The sequence below is a fragment of the Colletotrichum scovillei genome, assembly GCF_011075155.1.
Source record: "Colletotrichum scovillei strain TJNH1 chromosome Unknown Contig00005, whole genome shotgun sequence".
NCBI lineage: Eukaryota > Fungi > Ascomycota > Sordariomycetes > Glomerellales > Glomerellaceae > Colletotrichum > Colletotrichum scovillei.
Window position 1 is genome coordinate 2736143 of NW_023336263.1, and position 15480 is coordinate 2751622.

The following is a 15480-nucleotide window of genomic DNA, read 5'->3' on the forward strand; positions in this document are numbered from 1 at the left end:
TCAACCTCCATGAGTCCATATCCCATCGTTACCGCAACGCTTTCCAAAACATTCCAGTACCAAGAAGCCCAAACCTCGCGTTCATCGGAGCCCTCTGAATACGAATCACCCCATTCAGTTGCACACATTTGTCTCCAGCCATTTTCCCATGCCGTATTCGATCCGGGCCTTGGTGGGCGGTCTGCGCATCGGTCGTTCCGATATTACTATCCGGCGCCGCTTGCTGGCGCTGATTCATCCACAGGAGCAGGCCATTGACCTAGAAACCCTTGGCCGAGCCTCGAGTCTCACGACGGACTTGATGCAGTCTCGATCGCGGTGAGAAAGGCATGGAAGATGGGGGCCAAGGGTACTGAGTGGCCGTCCATAATGCGTGATGCCGACGCCATAGAGGTCAAGTTCACTTGAAGCAATCTGCGGATTGTAGACTTCGTCAATAGCACGGGTTGAAAAGTTTTATACATCATATTCTACAGCTCAAATGTTGGCTAGCCTCTTTTGACGTCCGCTAGCTGGCAATAAAAGATGCTATGTATTGGGCATACAGTCACAACGCCCGCAAATCAACGCTCTTCTCAATCCCGCTGTAGGGCAGATACATCGCCTGTGCGCTCAATGCGCAGGAGTCCTCCGCGACGTCCACGGTCATCGCTATCCCCGCGGTCCACCCCCGACCCAGGGCCGTGAGGCAATGGGTCAGGGAAGCGCCCGCTTGAGATGCTGCTGAGCGTCACGCGAGGGAAGCCCTTTCTAGCGTGTCGGAATGAGCCAAGTAGTACAGCGCCAAACTCCCCTATCGTAGGGTACCAGGCGCATTCAGTCGTCCTCCCCACGCCACATAGCGACTTTTGGACCCAAAAAGTTGCTGCTACTCATTATGCCTCTCTATTCCTCTTCCGAATCCGAAGATTCACTGTCATTGTCGTGAACAGGAGCTTCGTGCGCACGACCAGAGCTACCAGGTCGCTCTTGATCACCCGGTTCCTTGCCGTCGTACATATTGCGAAGCCGCTCGAGCTCGGCAATGCGAGCCTCTTGCTCTTGAGCGTTCATGGGCTTGTTCTTCTTCGACTTGGACGGCTTGTTTGCCGACGACTTTGCCGCTGCATTGTTCACTGGTGATGCGTCACGTGCTGGTCCGTTCGAACCCAAGCCCTGCCCAAAGCTCGGCAAAGTCTTTTTGCACAGATCCCACAGCTTGTGAAGCGCCTCATTGGTGAGTTGGTCGATCTCCAATTCGAGTTCGCCACTGCTATTTTCCTGCAAGGATGGTCAGCATACATCTAATGAAGAAAACAGATCGGTTTGTCTTACCGATTGGCCAGTATCTTTCTTGATGATGTCGATGGCACGTTCTATGTGAGGACTCTCAAGTTCGTTAATAGCGTTCGCGATAGCATCCTTCTCAGCTTGGTTCATGTTTCGTTGCTTGGGTTTCTTAGCCACGCCGCCACCGCTCTTCTTCGAGACGGGAGCCGCGGCTGCCTTCTTCGCGGGGACATTAGCCGCCTTCGACTTAGCAGGCTTTGGCGGCTTGGCCTTAGCGGCGCTCTTGGCAGGCTTCGTGGTGGTGAGCTTGGCCTTCTCGTCTATGAGACGCTGCCGGATGGTGGTGAGCAAAGACTGCTGAAGGTCGATAACAGCGTCACTAGCGATGTCCGCCGTCTTGTAGAGCTCGGTCAATTGCTTCGTCTCCTGCTCGAGACGCTTCTCCAGGAATGCAATCGTCGCAGCCACCGAGGGATCAACTGCAGGGGCTGGCGCCTCTTCCTCTTCCTCGGCTTCGTCTTCACTATCGCGACTTGAGCCGTCATCAACTGGCTTGGCGGGGGTGTGCTTGTTTATCCACTGCTCCTTCTTTGACCACAGACCCCTAAAGATTTGCTCGAGCTGTTGACCTTGCTCGTAGACGGGCTGGCCAGGTTGATTGAACTTGTAACAGTTCTTAAAGACCTGCTTGACATCGGTTTGGAACTCCTTGATACCGGGATAGTCGTAGCTCTTGAGCTTGGCCATAATCGTACCAAAGTCCATCGGCCGCTTGATGATGGTAAAATAGGTGGGGATGGCTAGGGCCACGGGATCGACCGGGGACAGGAATGCGAGGTTGCACGAGGCGTTCTTGGGATCCATCAGTTCACTGACAACCTCGTAACAAAATTGAAGCTCAATGGGCAACTTCTTCCGGTTGAAGGTCTTGGAGGAGTAGTCGGGGTCGCGATTCTTGGTGGGCTGGATGGCGCGCTTGGGACGGTCCAAGTCATTCTGTGTCGAGGCACGGCGAACTTGCGGCACACCGCCAGGAGGAACGGCATATGCTTCGGCCTCCGCCTTTGCCGGCGGGCTCGCGGCAGCAATGCTAGGCTGTCTACGGACAGGAGGCGGAGGGGCTGATGTCCGTGACTCTGAGTATCGGGAGGGCTTCGGCACTGGCTTCGACTTCGCGGGCTCGTCGGAAGGAATCTCGAAAACGCGGGTCCAGGCTAACTTAACCACACTAAGTGCCGCGAACGTGATTTCATTGTTGATGCCGTTGAAAGTGACTGAGTTCTTGTAGATCAATCCAAGATCATCCTTGAACTGACGCAGGCTGCTGTACTTGTTGTCGCGCAGGCCTCGCTCAAGCTCGCCGATATCCATAGGCCTGTTAACCCGCATGAGATAGCTCTCGGCAAGGCTAGGCCACATCCGGACAACCGCGTCCTTGAAGTGAGCGCCGTGTTTGGTCTTCTTTACACCCGCCAATACCTTGCGGAATTCTCTCGTTTGGTGAGATGTCAGGGGTTTGGGGTCGCGTGCAGCATCGATCCATGAAGGGAGGTCTTCGAGAGCCGCCTCACCCTTGGCCAAATCGTCTTGCGCGCCTTGGGGCTTAACCTCGACGGTGGACTCGATGGCTCCATCATTCGAATCGGTCTTCGCGCGCTTGGGAGCGGGCTCAGCATCGGCGTCATCTTCTCTCTCGCGAGAAACCTTGCTAACGGTTGATGGCGCCTCCGCCATGGGCATGTCTTCGTCTGCAGGCTTCGAAGGCTTGTCCTTTTCCTTGTCATTGTCAATGGCCAGTTGAGACAAGCTTGCTGGTTGGAGATCTACCTCTTGGTCAGCGGCAGTTGTAGGAGCCGCCGGCGACTCGTCCTTTGCTCCGTTGACCTTGTCGTCGCTCTCCTTCATTTCGACGTCCTTGTCTTTGATTTCTGTCACAGCCTTCGCAGGCTCAGAAGCCTCCGCCTTCCTCTCAGTTGCCTTCTCCTCTGGCTTCTCGTCGGTCTTCTTCTCCGCCTTTTCGACCTCTGGAGCGTCGGCCATGTCGACGTCGTTGGGAAGCTCAGCAGGTGGGGGGCTCAGAGATTTGCTAAGTTCCTTGCTTTCCTTTGACTGCTCAGGCTCTGCGGACTTGGGCTTGGTAGAAGATTCGTCAGCCGGTGTAGGTGACTTTTTGGCTGATTCCTCTTTCTCCGTCTCCTTCTCATTGGCGGAAGCTACTTTCGCATCGGACGACGCCTTCACTTCCTCATCGTGCTTGCTGTCGCCATTGGTTTTGGGTGACTTTGCGGACTCGTCTGCCTTCTCGGAACTCTTCTCAGCAGGCGAGGTGTGACTGTGGAAGGAGAAGCAATCATCAGCAATTGTGCTCTGAGAGAGGCCGTGCGAACGGGTAAAAGAAGCCCATCGCGCAACAAATGCAACTACTACTCACCCATTGGTTTCGGGCTTGCTATCGTCCTTTGCTGGTGTGGATTCGGCCGGCTTCTGATCCGGGACGGCGCGTTCTGATTGAGGCGACGCCATGACTGCCATATGGTGGTTGAGGTAAGGGCAGATTTACTGTGCGCGACGCAACATGAAGGTAGCGACGCGCGCAGATGTCTTTTAGGTTGCGGCGATGGCGGGATGCACAACAAGGATTCGGTTGGCTAACGTCGGGGATAGCGCCTTGTTGTTGCTGACTCGAGCGGTGGTGTATGCGCAGACCAAATTCTATGACTCTGAAGTTGTCGCGCGTGAAGCAGTAGCGATCGCGTCGATGATTCGAGATACGAGAGGATGTGGCAAGGCAGGAACAGCTGGGAGCAAAGAGCCGGCGCAATTTTGGTTGTAATTAGGGAAGGTGCGTCGCGATGTTTTTCGATGCACGCGCGAGGCACGCAGGGTCGACAGAGGCGATTGCGGGAGATGGAGGTACTGAAAATATCGCGAAATATCCGAGGAAAGATTCCAGAATGCGCCGACGATGAGTGACGATGCGCAATTGATTATATGGTGGTGTCGCAAGTTGAGGTGATCGTCGGTTGCGGCGACGATGGGATGGGCGAAATGGTTAATCCGGCCGTGTCGCGTCGCGAATGGCAGGTGCGAGGTACTTTTTTGGCGATACGGGAAGGTGGAGGACCTGGGCGGAGGAAATCGCGTGCACGTCAGTGGTTTTTGGCCGAGATGGCGGCGCGTCCTATTTATGAGAAAGAACGAGCTTGGGAAGGGTGGCCCCCGGACAGCCGGTTATCTGGCCTTATCGGAGGAAGGCGCGCACTCGCGACTGGGCGACGGGTCTTGCTTCAGAAGGGGGTGCAGCCTGAAAACAGCGGCAGAAAAAAAAAAAAAATAAGAAGTAGTGGCGTAGCGTTGGGCAGGAAGCCACGGGCCAGCAACGACGAGACGACGAGAAAGAGGCGGGAAGGAAAGACCGGGGGGTTAGAGGTCAGAGAGGGAAAGAGTGAGTGAGAGACTCAGAGGGAGGAGGTGGTCAGTGCGTCTGGGTGATCGACGACTGGGGGTGTGGGTGGTTGAAGCCAGAAGGGTCAGGCAGGAAAGAGGTCCGAGTGGGAGAAAGCACGGAAGACGGGCAAGACTTGAGAAAAAAAGAGGGAAGAGATCGTGAATTTGCGAGGAAATGGTTGGAAGAGCAAGTTGAAGGAGGACGAGGGTGGACCGGGGGGAGGGGGGGCCGCAAGGTGACATAAAATGCATATTTATGCAAGTTGTGGAGGCACTAGCCAATGAGGTGCTTGTCCAGCTCCCGGATCTGGCCTAAACGCGCGAGGCTGGGAAATGTGACTGGGGGCTTGGGATGCCATGTGGACCGCGTCTGCGTGGGACGTGGGAAATATTGAATGTAAGATGCAAGACGGGAAGACGTCTCTTTCTTGTTGTGTTGACCGATAATTGAGGATATGGCGGTCGAGGACGGGGACAGTTATGAGATTCGGTACGAAGTACGTATGCATTACAAACTCACCTAAAGAAAGTTTCGAGGCGTGTTTGTGATGCTTTGCTCTTGCCTTGTATCGTTTTGTTTCCTAGCTTCTAGACATCCATTAGTGGTTAGCATCGGCATCGTAGTACAAGTACAAGTAATGCAAGCTGAGATGTGGCTGAGCTCGTCGATCGTGTAAGAGATGCGTGAGGCTGGTGGACTTTTGATGAGTGAACCAGGCCAAGGAGCGCGACACAGGCAACGCAACAAATGCCAGCCATCGCGACACCTCGAATTCCAAGCAGAAGGAGCCAGGCGGAGCGCGCGACATCAATATGTAGATTGTGCAAGAGCAAACATAGTTTCTCATTTCTGAAAGTACAATAATGGTCCATAGGTAATGGTAGACAGAGTGGTGGCAGATGAAGCCAACGCGGTCCGTCCGTCGCATCGGTAGGATAGAAAAAACGACAGTAGGGGGGATGGAAACACCGGAGGAATAGCTCGACACGTCGCGTATGCAATGCAATCAATGCAACTGGTGATACAGAGTAGTGCGAGTTTTCGTAGTGAAGTGAGGGCATGTTTGGTGGCAGTTGGGAAGAGCAGAAGAAGAATCGGCTTTGTTGGATGCGACGGAAAACAAAATCGGTACGTACCGGAATGGTCCCCAATCGAACAAGAGAAAGCTCTGAGCCAACACTGTTCGCTCCGAGGTGTCTGTGTCTCTCAAAGGTCTCGTGACAGATCAGATGACCAATGTCAGGCTTCTTTGGACTTTTTCCAGGACTTTTCTGCATCAGAAGCGCGAAATTCAGAATTCGGGGCCACTTCTTATTTGTAGGAACCCGCCAAGTCGCGCTGACCCCAGTCAGAGCTCGACAGATTACCCTTGCCAGGGCATACAACAGGGATAGCTGCAGTCTTGTGAACCAATCATGACTTGATAGTGGATCCCCATGAGACAAATATGGCATAGCACAGAGTGACGGGACCATGCCTTCCTGAGAACCGTGTCAGCCAATCAATAGCCAGCGGTCGTTGCGGCGCAAAAGCTCTCGATCGAGGGTAGCTGGACAATAGCGTCCATGCCCCCAATCACCTTCTTGTTTACTCGTGAGCTTCTCAAGTTCTGATGGTCCGGCCAGACTCTGTTGCTCTAGCTTGAGGCTTTGCACACCTTTGCGAATAGCTTCCTTCAGATTCTTGGCTTGCGCACTGTCACGTCGCCGCTTGCTTGACTCAACGTGGAACTTGCGTCGGTTCTACTAGGTAGGCGGTCGTGTTTAGACAAACAGCGTGCGGCCCAGATCCAGGCAAATGATTGAGCCGAGAGGCTATAAACAGACTGCCCTTCATAGTCAACAGTGGTCCATCGCGTCGATTAGTGTTAGTGATTTGTGCAGATGCATCTCTTGACCTCAAACTCAACCACGATGAATGGGACAGAGCCTCCACTTACATAAGCAGCTGGGATCAAGACGTCGCGGAGAATGGTCTTTCCGAAGCCGAGAATCTCGCGACTGGACCCGACATCGATGAGAACAGCCCCACCTCGACTCATTATGTCAGCGAGACCCCCCGCGGGCGGTCATGTACATCCAACCAGGAAGAAAAAAATTGGTTGGCGGCAGAAAAAAAAAGTTCAAGCAGGTCTGTCGCTGCTGGAGGAGAGGAACTCGATCACGACTTTTCCCACCTTTTTTTTTCACCACCCGATTCCTTCGAGATACCCCCCCAAAATTCCGTCACCATGTCATCAAGGCGGAGATCTTCCGGCAAATTCACGGCACCAGTCGTCAAGTCGACCCCCAAGGCTTCCAAGACCACAATTGACGAGAGCAGAGCCGCCGTCTCTGCGACAGACTCTCTGCAAGCCGCACTCAAGGGCAACGCCAACGAAGCGATTGAGATTTCTTCCGGCGAGGAGAGCGATGAGGATGTTTCAGACGAGGAAATGGAAGGCGCCGAAGTCGAGACCGGCAACGCAAAGGAAGCCGTGAACGGCACCGCCACAGAAGAAACCACCACACAAACCAAGGCCGATGCTGAGGCCGGCGCCACAGAGGAGGAAGAAGAGGCAGGGTCGCCCACCTTTGGCGAGCTGATCCGCGGCACGATCGACGTCCCCGCCATGCTCGCGCAACAAGACGACGCCAGCAGCAAGGCCCTCGTCTCGCAGTCATCAAGAAAGGGCCTCGAGCCCGTGTCGCTATCCTCTCTGAGTACCGTCCTCACCCAGGCGCTCAAGACCGACGACACCGACCTCCTCGAGAACTGCCTGCAGACCAGCCAGCCCGAAGGCATCAAGCAGACGATTGAGCGCCTCGACAGCAGCCTCGCCGGCGTCCTCCTCACCAAGCTCTCCGCCCGCTTCCACAGACGGCCCGGTCGCGCGGGCAGCCTCATGGACTGGGTCAAGTGGACGCTCATCGTACACGGCGGCGCGTTGGCGGTCCAGCCCAAAGCCCTGGAGCGGTTAGTCGCGCTACAAAAGGTCCTCAGCGAGCGCTCGCGCGGTCTGCCGAGCCTGCTCGCCCTCAAGGGCAAGCTGGACATGTTGCATGCGCAGATGGAGCTCAGGAACGGACGGACACGTGGGGGTGACGCCGCGAGACAGCTCGAAGACGCGGATGACGAGGACGATGACGAGGAGGAGGGTGCCATCTACGTCGAAGGCGAGGAGGACGCCGAGACGGTGTTGAACGGCGCAAGGAATGCGCTCCTGGGAATTGACGACGATGATGACGATGAGGTTCCTGCTGCCAACGGCTTCGTCGGCGATTCGGATGACGAAGATGACGAGGAAGAGGTTGCTGCGGCGGAGGACGAGAGCTCGGGCGAGGAGGTTATTGACGAGGACGAGGTTGATCACGACGATGTTGAAGATTCGGATGAGGACGACGACAGCGACGCGGAGGCGGCACCGCCGACAAAGGTTCAGAAAACTGCTTCTTCGTTCGCAAAGAGAAAATAAGGGGATGACTCGGTCTTCACGGGGGCGTAGAGAATGGCGGGGTAGAAACGGCACATAGACTTGGCTTGGCCGACAATTGACATAATATTGTGCAATAGGGCAGAGAATATAGACTTGGCTTGGCCGACAATTGACATAATATTGTGCAATAGGGCAGAGAATGCGTCGTCTGGAGTTCTTGGTCAATCAAAATCAATGGGTATTTGGCAAGCAGCATCTCGTGATGGTGAACCTGGTGATGTCTCCTCGACTTGTTAACGCAGAGAGAGAGGTTTAGAGATGTGAGATTCAGTAGTGCCATTGAACCTCCCATACGGTTCGTATTGTAATCACCAGAAGGGCAAAGTCGTTAATTGCTCGAAATTTCATGATTGCCAGGATCGCCAGCCATTCAGAAGACATTGCGAGTAGAAGCCATTTTCTCGGACTTCTCGCACCGATGAGACCCGGCTCACCGGCTCACCGCGGCTCCACATTCCCGCTTTGGGAAACGGAGGCACGAACCTCCATGGTCCATCTCCACCGACGATCTCCCCTACAACACCATCCCCGCCAACCAAGCGCAAGAAATGCAACCTCAATCAACCCCAATGCCAATTGAACCAGTGAGAACGAGGCACCATGAAGGGCCATCATATGTTACCCCTTCTACCCGGATGCCCGGTATCGCGGGGGTGCCGGGGGCAGCTCCCCTAGAAAGCACATAAGAAGCAGCTCTGATCCCACTTCAGGAACAATACCAGCTCGTTCTCTTGGCATCTTTTCCCAGATCGCAATCGTTAAGGCAATCTCTTCCCAAACCACGACCTCCACAATGCGCCTCCATCTAGCCTGGGCAGCAGCCCTCCTCCCAATCCTCGCAACCGCCGCCTCCCTCCAACATATCACAACCGACTTCGGCCCCAACCCCACAAACGTCTCCTTCTACCTCTACGTCCCCGACTCCCTCATCCCCAACGCGCCCCTCCTCGTCTTCCCGCACTGGTGCCACGGCAACGCGACAGACGCCTTCAACTACAAGCCCTGGCGCCCCTTGGCAGACACCCTCGGCTTCGTCACGATATACCCCTCCACGCCCCACACGGCAGACTACTGCTGGGACGTCTCCTCACCGCAGACGCTCTCGCACGACGCCGGCGGTGATTCTCTGGGAATCGTGAGCATGGTCCGCTGGACTCTCCAGAACTACGATGTCGATGCGGATCGTGTATTTGTCACCGGCGTGAGTTCCGGCGCCATGATGACCAACGTCCTCGTCGGGGCGTACCCGGACGTCTTTGCGGCGGGCTCGGCGTTCGCGGGCGTGCCGTTTGGGTGTTATGCCGCGGATGGGTTCGCCGTGTGGTCTGACGACTGCGCGAGCGGGCGGATCACGCATACCGGCGAGGAGTGGGCTGCCATTGTCGAGGCTGCGTATCCGGGGTACGCTGGGCCGAGGCCGAAGCTGCAGGTTCTGCACGGGGACGTGGATAACGTGCTGAATGTGACGAATTTCTACGAGGAGATCAAGATGTGGACTACGGTGCTCGGGACGGGGGCTACGCCGACGGAAGTTGTGGAGGATGATCCCGTTGCGGGGTGGACGAAGAGTGTGTATGGGACGAAGGGGCTGTTTGAGGCGTTTTTGGCGCATGGGATTGATCATAATATTCCGGATCAGGCGGATGAGGTTATCAGGTTCTTTGATTTGGATTGTGTTGGGGAGAACTGCTTCTCGCGCAAGTCGTTGCCTGTGTCGGGTACTTGTGCTAAGAGACGGCGCTCGTCGAAGGTTTACTAGCCTACATTGGATATCTTGGAGTGGATGGGCGAGTAAGTACCATTGAAGAAGTATTGAGCTTCAAATTTTATAAGTGCTATTCGAATACATACCGTGTGTACTTCATTGACGATTTATGCTGACAGTTACCTTAAATAGTTAGCATTGATAACTGAAGTCTGCCCTCTACGGCTACGGCCTCCCCAGAGACGAAGTCAGCTTGATATCAGAGTACACTAGCTAATTACTCATACCGGAGGCCCGATATGCAGATGGAGCAAAGTAGACTTCATAAGGTAAGGTAGCAAAAAGAGTTCACCCCCCCCGGTGCTGAACTGGGGGCTACATCTCTTGGTGCTCATGCTGGGGAATTTGGTGCTCATACTGGGATTCGAACTCGGGGACTCACTAAGCCTGTCGTCGAGTAGGCTGGTTGGCGTATAATTTGATTGTTGACCATGAAACACTCCACCACCCAGCCAGTTTGACCTGACCCGTCGACCTAGACGGGCGCCTGCTGGCTGGTGACAGGAATAGAATTGAGAGGACCTACATGGCCTTCTTCCGGCAAGTTCAGGAAGGTACGGAGTCGCCTATTCATCCAGCCTTGCCGTATTCCATGGACTATGTGAATACTTTCGAGTATACCTTTTCATTGACTACTGGGCAGATATTTACCAACAAACACCAGACTGCGTATGCCCAAAACTCTTGACATCGTTCCAAGCCGGCGCCTTCTTCGTCTCATTAAGCACAACCATGGCACAGTGCTTCGCATGTTCCCACGCGTGAACGACCATATCCGCCTTTGTCCCCAAATTCAACGCCGCAGCAGCCTGCAGCAAAAGATACATGCAGTGCGTCATGTGGTGCCCAACAGTCGTCCATGCCGGCGTCAAGATTTCAAACTCATCCAGCTCGTCGTCGGAAATCTCCGCCCCTGGTTTGCCGTCCTCGTCCCTGTAGAAGTGAAACATCGGCTCCTCCTCGCCACTGCCTAGGGCTTCAAAGACGGCTTGTCTGGCATGCTCGAAATCTTGCGTGCAGGCTGGTGGCATCCATCTGTTGTGCAGCTTGTTGAAGGCGCAGCCTCTGCGTTTGGCTTCGATAGTCGAGTTGCCGCACCAGAAGTGTCCTTGGGCGACTTCCGCCTCTTTCATCCATTTCAGGACGTTATTTTCGCCTTCTTCTGGTTGGGGGTAGTCTTGTCGACGTGGTTCTGGGGCTGAGAGTGGGAGCCAGGACAGGAGCAAGGCTAGTATGAGCACTACCGTGGCACAACGCCATCTCCAGAGGGAGGCTTTGCTTCTTCTCAACTCTTGCGCCCATGCATCTCCTGTATCCCCTTTTTCGTCAGAGTCGTCTAGTGGTATATACTGTAGGTTTTCAGACGACCACCATCGGTGTTTCTTGGTCGTGTTTTGGACGCTCTTCGGCCGCCCCTGTCCTTCGGAGGATCTTCGTCGATGCTCCTCTCCACGTAAAGGTGATTCATCCATCGTAACACGACTCGACGAGATTATTTGTTTTGTTGGGTGGGTTCCGCTCTAGATGCCTCACATATCACAATTGTGTGATCTCAAAAAAGAAACTTGGGTCGTCTTTCCTATGGGGAAAGTTCTCAGTTACTATAAATCTCTGGGTTAAGGTCGTCTGAAAGTTGACAATATCTAGATATGATAAAGTAAGTATCTTATTACCTACCTTAGGTGGGCTATCAACATGTTGAACTATTATTGTTCGTTCAATTAACTCTCGGTCCGAAGACTCTTAGTGGCCAATTCGGACCGCAGTTCTCCACTCAGGCTAAGTTGGTACCCCAGAGTTGAGGTAGTCTTATGCACGATTCAGGGATCAGGAGCGTCAGCGACAGTAAGTCGTTAACTCCGGGATGATGCAATTCTTCTGTATCTCTTATCAATAACTTCTCTCGACCATCGCACTCTCTTGCTTTTCGTTCAATATAGGGCCGTCCTCCCTCGTCAACACCATGCCACCCCTCACGTCGTTCGATCTCATTCCCTATTGTCCGAGGTCACGCGCCGACGACTGCGCAACCGATTGAGCAAGACACTTCACAGGCATTATCGCCAACCATGCTCGACAACACTACACTGTCCAGCCGACGGAGTCGATCAACGAAGGGATGCGTTACCTGCGCGCGATCCAAGGTCAAGTGCTCAGAGGACCGGCCTACATGCCAGCGATGCAGTCGCCTGCAACGACACTGCCAATGGAGGAGAGACCATGTTCCTCTCCGAGAACGAAGGCGTGGGTTTGGCCCTGTCAAATCTCGCCTTCAGTACATGCCTCCTGCAATTTTACCCTCGAAGGACACCTCCAAAAACACTGTCCAGAATAGGGTCGAAAGTGACGAAAGTCCCCTTGATTGGGGAGGGAGTCCCTCAACGACGTCGGTGAAAGAAAATGAGTCGACGATTGCGACTGATCCGGTGCTAAACCACACAGCGCACTTTGACGAACGCTTGGCCTTGGATGTTATATTTGATCTGAACACAGCGGCATCACCTCAAGCACTGCTGAGCACTCGACACATACCGTCCCGGTGCTCGATTCTCTTTGGGCCCTTGGAGCAGAACGCTCTCTATTTCTTCGAGAACGTCTTCTCAAAGTGTAGTCCTAAGACCTTCATGTGGTCCAAGTTGGCCATCCTGCTCCATCATGCCTACGACGACGCCACGGTCATGCACTTGCTGCTCGCTTCATGCCTTGGTACTGTTGCCCGGAATCACCCGGACCGTACGGTGTTGACCACGGCCAAGTCTCATTTCAGAATGGGAACCAATAGCTTTGTCGACGGAATACAAGAGCCGATGTGTGATCATACAAAGACTTTGATGGCATTTTGGCTGTCGCAACTCACGTACCGTGCGATCTGGGATGATAAATGTCGTCGGGCTATGAAGAAGCTCAGCTCTGCCGTAGCAGACTACGTCCGCAAGCATCGTCTTCTGAACCTCTTAGATTCCGGGGAGAGAACCCCTTTGGATCTTTCTGGCGGCACGTCTCCTGAAACGGAGTCCAACGTCGACTGGTTGTCTTTCAATTTGCCAATACTACCGAACAAAAGTCTTGCCGCGAGTCTCCTGCTCTTCATAGCGTACGAGGACCTGGACTCTGAATCTTGCGGCATTGGAGGCAACGTTTCTCGCCTGGTACTCTGCGGCGATGACACATCGCGCTCCCTGTTTGCCTGTTCTCGGAATGTCCACGCTGATTACTTTGGCTCATTGTATCCTTGTGAAGAGCTCATGGATGATGTAGAGCGATCAAAGCCTCTGGAGCTTCACTTTTTCGCAAACGTTTGTCTCGATCGATTGCATCGGGCCCAAGCATCCGGTATTGACGAAGACCAGCTGAATGGCATACTGACCACGCTACATCGTCTACGAGAGGTAAGATAACAGCCTTTATTTTATCACTTTACATCTTGCAGACCTCACGTTGAACTGGCCAACACATCGGCTGACTTCCGAGGATCTGTACAGGAATACTCGGCGATATTCCGCTTGGCAGAAGCCCCCAATCCAGCCGATGCAAAGTTGATCATAGCATCCTACGGCATCGTGTCCCATTTCCATGCTGTCCTCGTCAGTGCCCTGATTGCCATGGCCTCTGCTTCACCCTCCGAATCGATTCAACGAGATCTTACCGTCGCCAAAAACGATCTCCTCCGGGTTATTTTCCGGATGGTTACACAGAAGCCAGATAGACCGTTCATGTGGCGGAACCAATGGGCTGTGTTTATTATGGCGAGAGAAACAAACGACGCGATTCATCGGGATTGGTTGCTACAAAAGCTTGGTAATAGCAGCTACGCTATGCTACTGAAAGAATGCAGAGAGCGGGATTCCGATGTGTTGGCCTAGCTATCAAGTACTCTTGCTTAAACCCCGTTGCCACAAGAGCAAAGTTTCCTCACAGGTGTGCTGGTCCGAGAGAGATCCTTCGTGATAAGAGACATTTCCTCCTCGAGAGAAATCTTCAACCTCCTCTCTGCCACGGTCTCTTCGAACTCGCGTTGAACCTTGGATGCCACCTCATCGTCGGTCAAGACAGCCCATGCGGACCTCGCCAGAGCCTTGGCAATAACAAGAGTTCGCTCGTGTGCCGATTCGGCTCCGGCAGCTTCCGTGAAGCCGGCAGTGTGGTTACTCTGCCCTTCCTTAGTCTCAATCCCGTAAATTGGGTGGATGACAGGAACAACACAGCCAACGTTGCCTTGGTCGGTGGCCCCAGAGATGACCTCCTTCGTGTCCACGTTGCACCACATGGGAATGCCCAAATCTGCCGCAGCCTCGGCAAACACCAGGGAGAGCTGCTTGTTCGGGCGCAAGGGCGCGTAGAAGACATCGTACTCGACCTTCATCTCGCAGCCCGTGGCGACGGCGCCAGCGCGGTAATTCGCAATGACGCGGTCTCGCAGCTCCTTGGTCTTCTCAATAGTTGGCGCACGCACGGTATAGTCGACGGCAGCAAAGTCGGGAATGATGTTGCTCTTGACACCGGCATCCGTGAAAATACCGTGGACGGTGGAGTCCTTGGTCATCTGCTGCCTCATCATGCTGACGCCGTTGTAGCCGAGGACAGCAGCGTCGAGAGCATTCACACCCTCCCAAGGCGAGGCGGCAGCGTGCGCAGCCTTGCCCTTGAACTTGATTCTGAAGCTGGTAGCAGAGACATGATTGACAAATACGTCACCTTGTCGCCCTTCGTTACCGTAGGTAAACATTGGGGCCGGGTGAGCCATTACGCAGGCTGCGACGCCGTCGTATGCTCCTTTGCCTACGAGCATTCCCTTGCCGCAACCACCTTCCTCGGCCGGAGTGCCTAGAAGCCTCACGCGTCCAGGATTGCCGGACGCCTTCAGGGCGGCAACTGTGGCGATGAAGCCAGCTAGGGATGCGGTGGCGATGAGGTTGTGGCCGCAGGCGTGGCCGATTTCAGGGAGTGCGTCGTACTCGGCGTTGAATACGACGAGACGGCCGCCTTCCCCGTATTCGGCCTCTAGAGATGTAGGAATTCCGTATGCGTGCGGGGTGACTTTGAAACCAAGCTTCTTGAGTACTTCGACGAGAGCATCGTGCGCGTGAAATTCTTCATAGTTGAGTTCCGGATGATGAAATATCTAGAATGTCGAGCCCAGAGTCAGCAAGGACAAGTTTGTGCTTACATCCCTTGGCGGGACACAAACAACGGTGATTGGGACTATTCACGTCTAAGTCGACCTCTCTCAGCAAGGTTTTGGCATCGCTGACAGATCTGTCCATCGCATCAGCGATCTCCGGGGCAATGGTGGCCATGTTGGGGACGAATTGAGATGTTAAAGGAAGGATACGAATGTTCATGTTGGCTTGGTAGACTTGAGATGAGATAATCCTTCCTGCCGTTTGTTGAACAAAATGAACCTCATAACTTGGACATGCGGAGGAGAGGTCAGCTTTTATGGAAATTCAGGTCTGCCCAGCACAGAACTGATTTGTACGTTGCTGACCTTGATTCCTTCTCATGAGGACGCTGGAGCATGAT

The 15480-nt window shown here is 54.2% G+C and overlaps 5 protein-coding genes across 5 annotated transcripts; 2 read left to right on the top strand and 3 right to left on the bottom strand.

Annotated features, from left to right (window-relative positions):
* Nucleotides 1-442: 442 nt before the first annotated feature.
* HER10_EVM0001331 (uncharacterized protein) lies at nucleotides 443-5982 on the bottom strand. The gene is made up of 4 exons (XM_035482855.1): nucleotides 3701-5982; nucleotides 3097-3601; nucleotides 1315-3045; nucleotides 443-1260 (listed from the first exon to the last, which is right to left on the bottom strand). Exons 1-4 carry the CDS (start codon nucleotides 3799-3801, stop codon nucleotides 886-888), a joined length of 2712 nt encoding a protein of 903 aa, XP_035333713.1. The 5' UTR covers nucleotides 3802-5982; the 3' UTR covers nucleotides 443-885.
* An 889-nt stretch (nucleotides 5983-6871) lies between these two features.
* HER10_EVM0009026 (uncharacterized protein) lies at nucleotides 6872-8236 on the top strand. Its single transcript, XM_035478528.1, has one exon. The coding sequence runs from the start codon at nucleotides 6948-6950 to the stop codon at nucleotides 8169-8171; it is 1224 nt and encodes a 407-aa protein (XP_035334237.1). The 5' UTR covers nucleotides 6872-6947; the 3' UTR covers nucleotides 8172-8236.
* Nucleotides 8237-8705: 469 nt separating this feature from the next.
* On the top strand, nucleotides 8706-10162 carry HER10_EVM0009408 (feruloyl esterase B). Its single transcript, XM_035478896.1, has one exon. The coding sequence runs from the start codon at nucleotides 8986-8988 to the stop codon at nucleotides 9949-9951; it is 966 nt and encodes a 321-aa protein (XP_035334262.1). The 5' UTR covers nucleotides 8706-8985; the 3' UTR covers nucleotides 9952-10162.
* Nucleotides 10163-10604: 442 nt separating this feature from the next.
* On the bottom strand, nucleotides 10605-11429 carry HER10_EVM0006139 (uncharacterized protein; the record flags this gene model as incomplete). Its single annotated transcript, XM_035475733.1, has 1 exon — nucleotides 10605-11429. One exon carries the CDS (start codon nucleotides 11427-11429, stop codon nucleotides 10605-10607), a length of 825 nt encoding a protein of 274 aa, XP_035334034.1.
* Nucleotides 11430-13837: 2408 nt separating this feature from the next.
* HER10_EVM0000820 (amidohydrolase) lies at nucleotides 13838-15254 on the bottom strand (the record flags this gene model as incomplete). Its single annotated transcript, XM_035470588.1, has 2 exons — nucleotides 13838-15079; nucleotides 15168-15254. 2 exons carry the CDS (start codon nucleotides 15252-15254, stop codon nucleotides 13838-13840), a joined length of 1329 nt encoding a protein of 442 aa, XP_035333677.1.
* Nucleotides 15255-15480: the final 226 nt, after the last annotated feature.

What these genes read in the sequence shown, in the direction of transcription:
- HER10_EVM0001331 (XM_035482855.1), bottom strand. Translation starts at nt 3,801, where the DNA reads ATGGCAGTCATGGCGTCGCCTCAATCAGAACGCGCCGTCCCGGATCAG. An exon ending in CAACTGCCGCTGACCAAGAG is followed by an intron (nt 3,046 to 3,096) that starts GTAGATCTCCAA and finishes GACAATGACAAG; the next exon opens with GAAAAGGACAAGCCTTCGAA. An exon ending in AGAAAGATACTGGCCAATCG is followed by an intron (nt 1,261 to 1,314) that starts GTAAGACAAACC and finishes CCATCCTTGCAG; the next exon opens with GAAAATAGCAGTGGCGAACT.
- HER10_EVM0009026 (XM_035478528.1), top strand. Translation starts at nt 6,948, where the DNA reads ATGTCATCAAGGCGGAGATCTTCCGGCAAATTCACGGCACCAGTCGTC.
- HER10_EVM0009408 (XM_035478896.1), top strand. Translation starts at nt 8,986, where the DNA reads ATGCGCCTCCATCTAGCCTGGGCAGCAGCCCTCCTCCCAATCCTCGCA.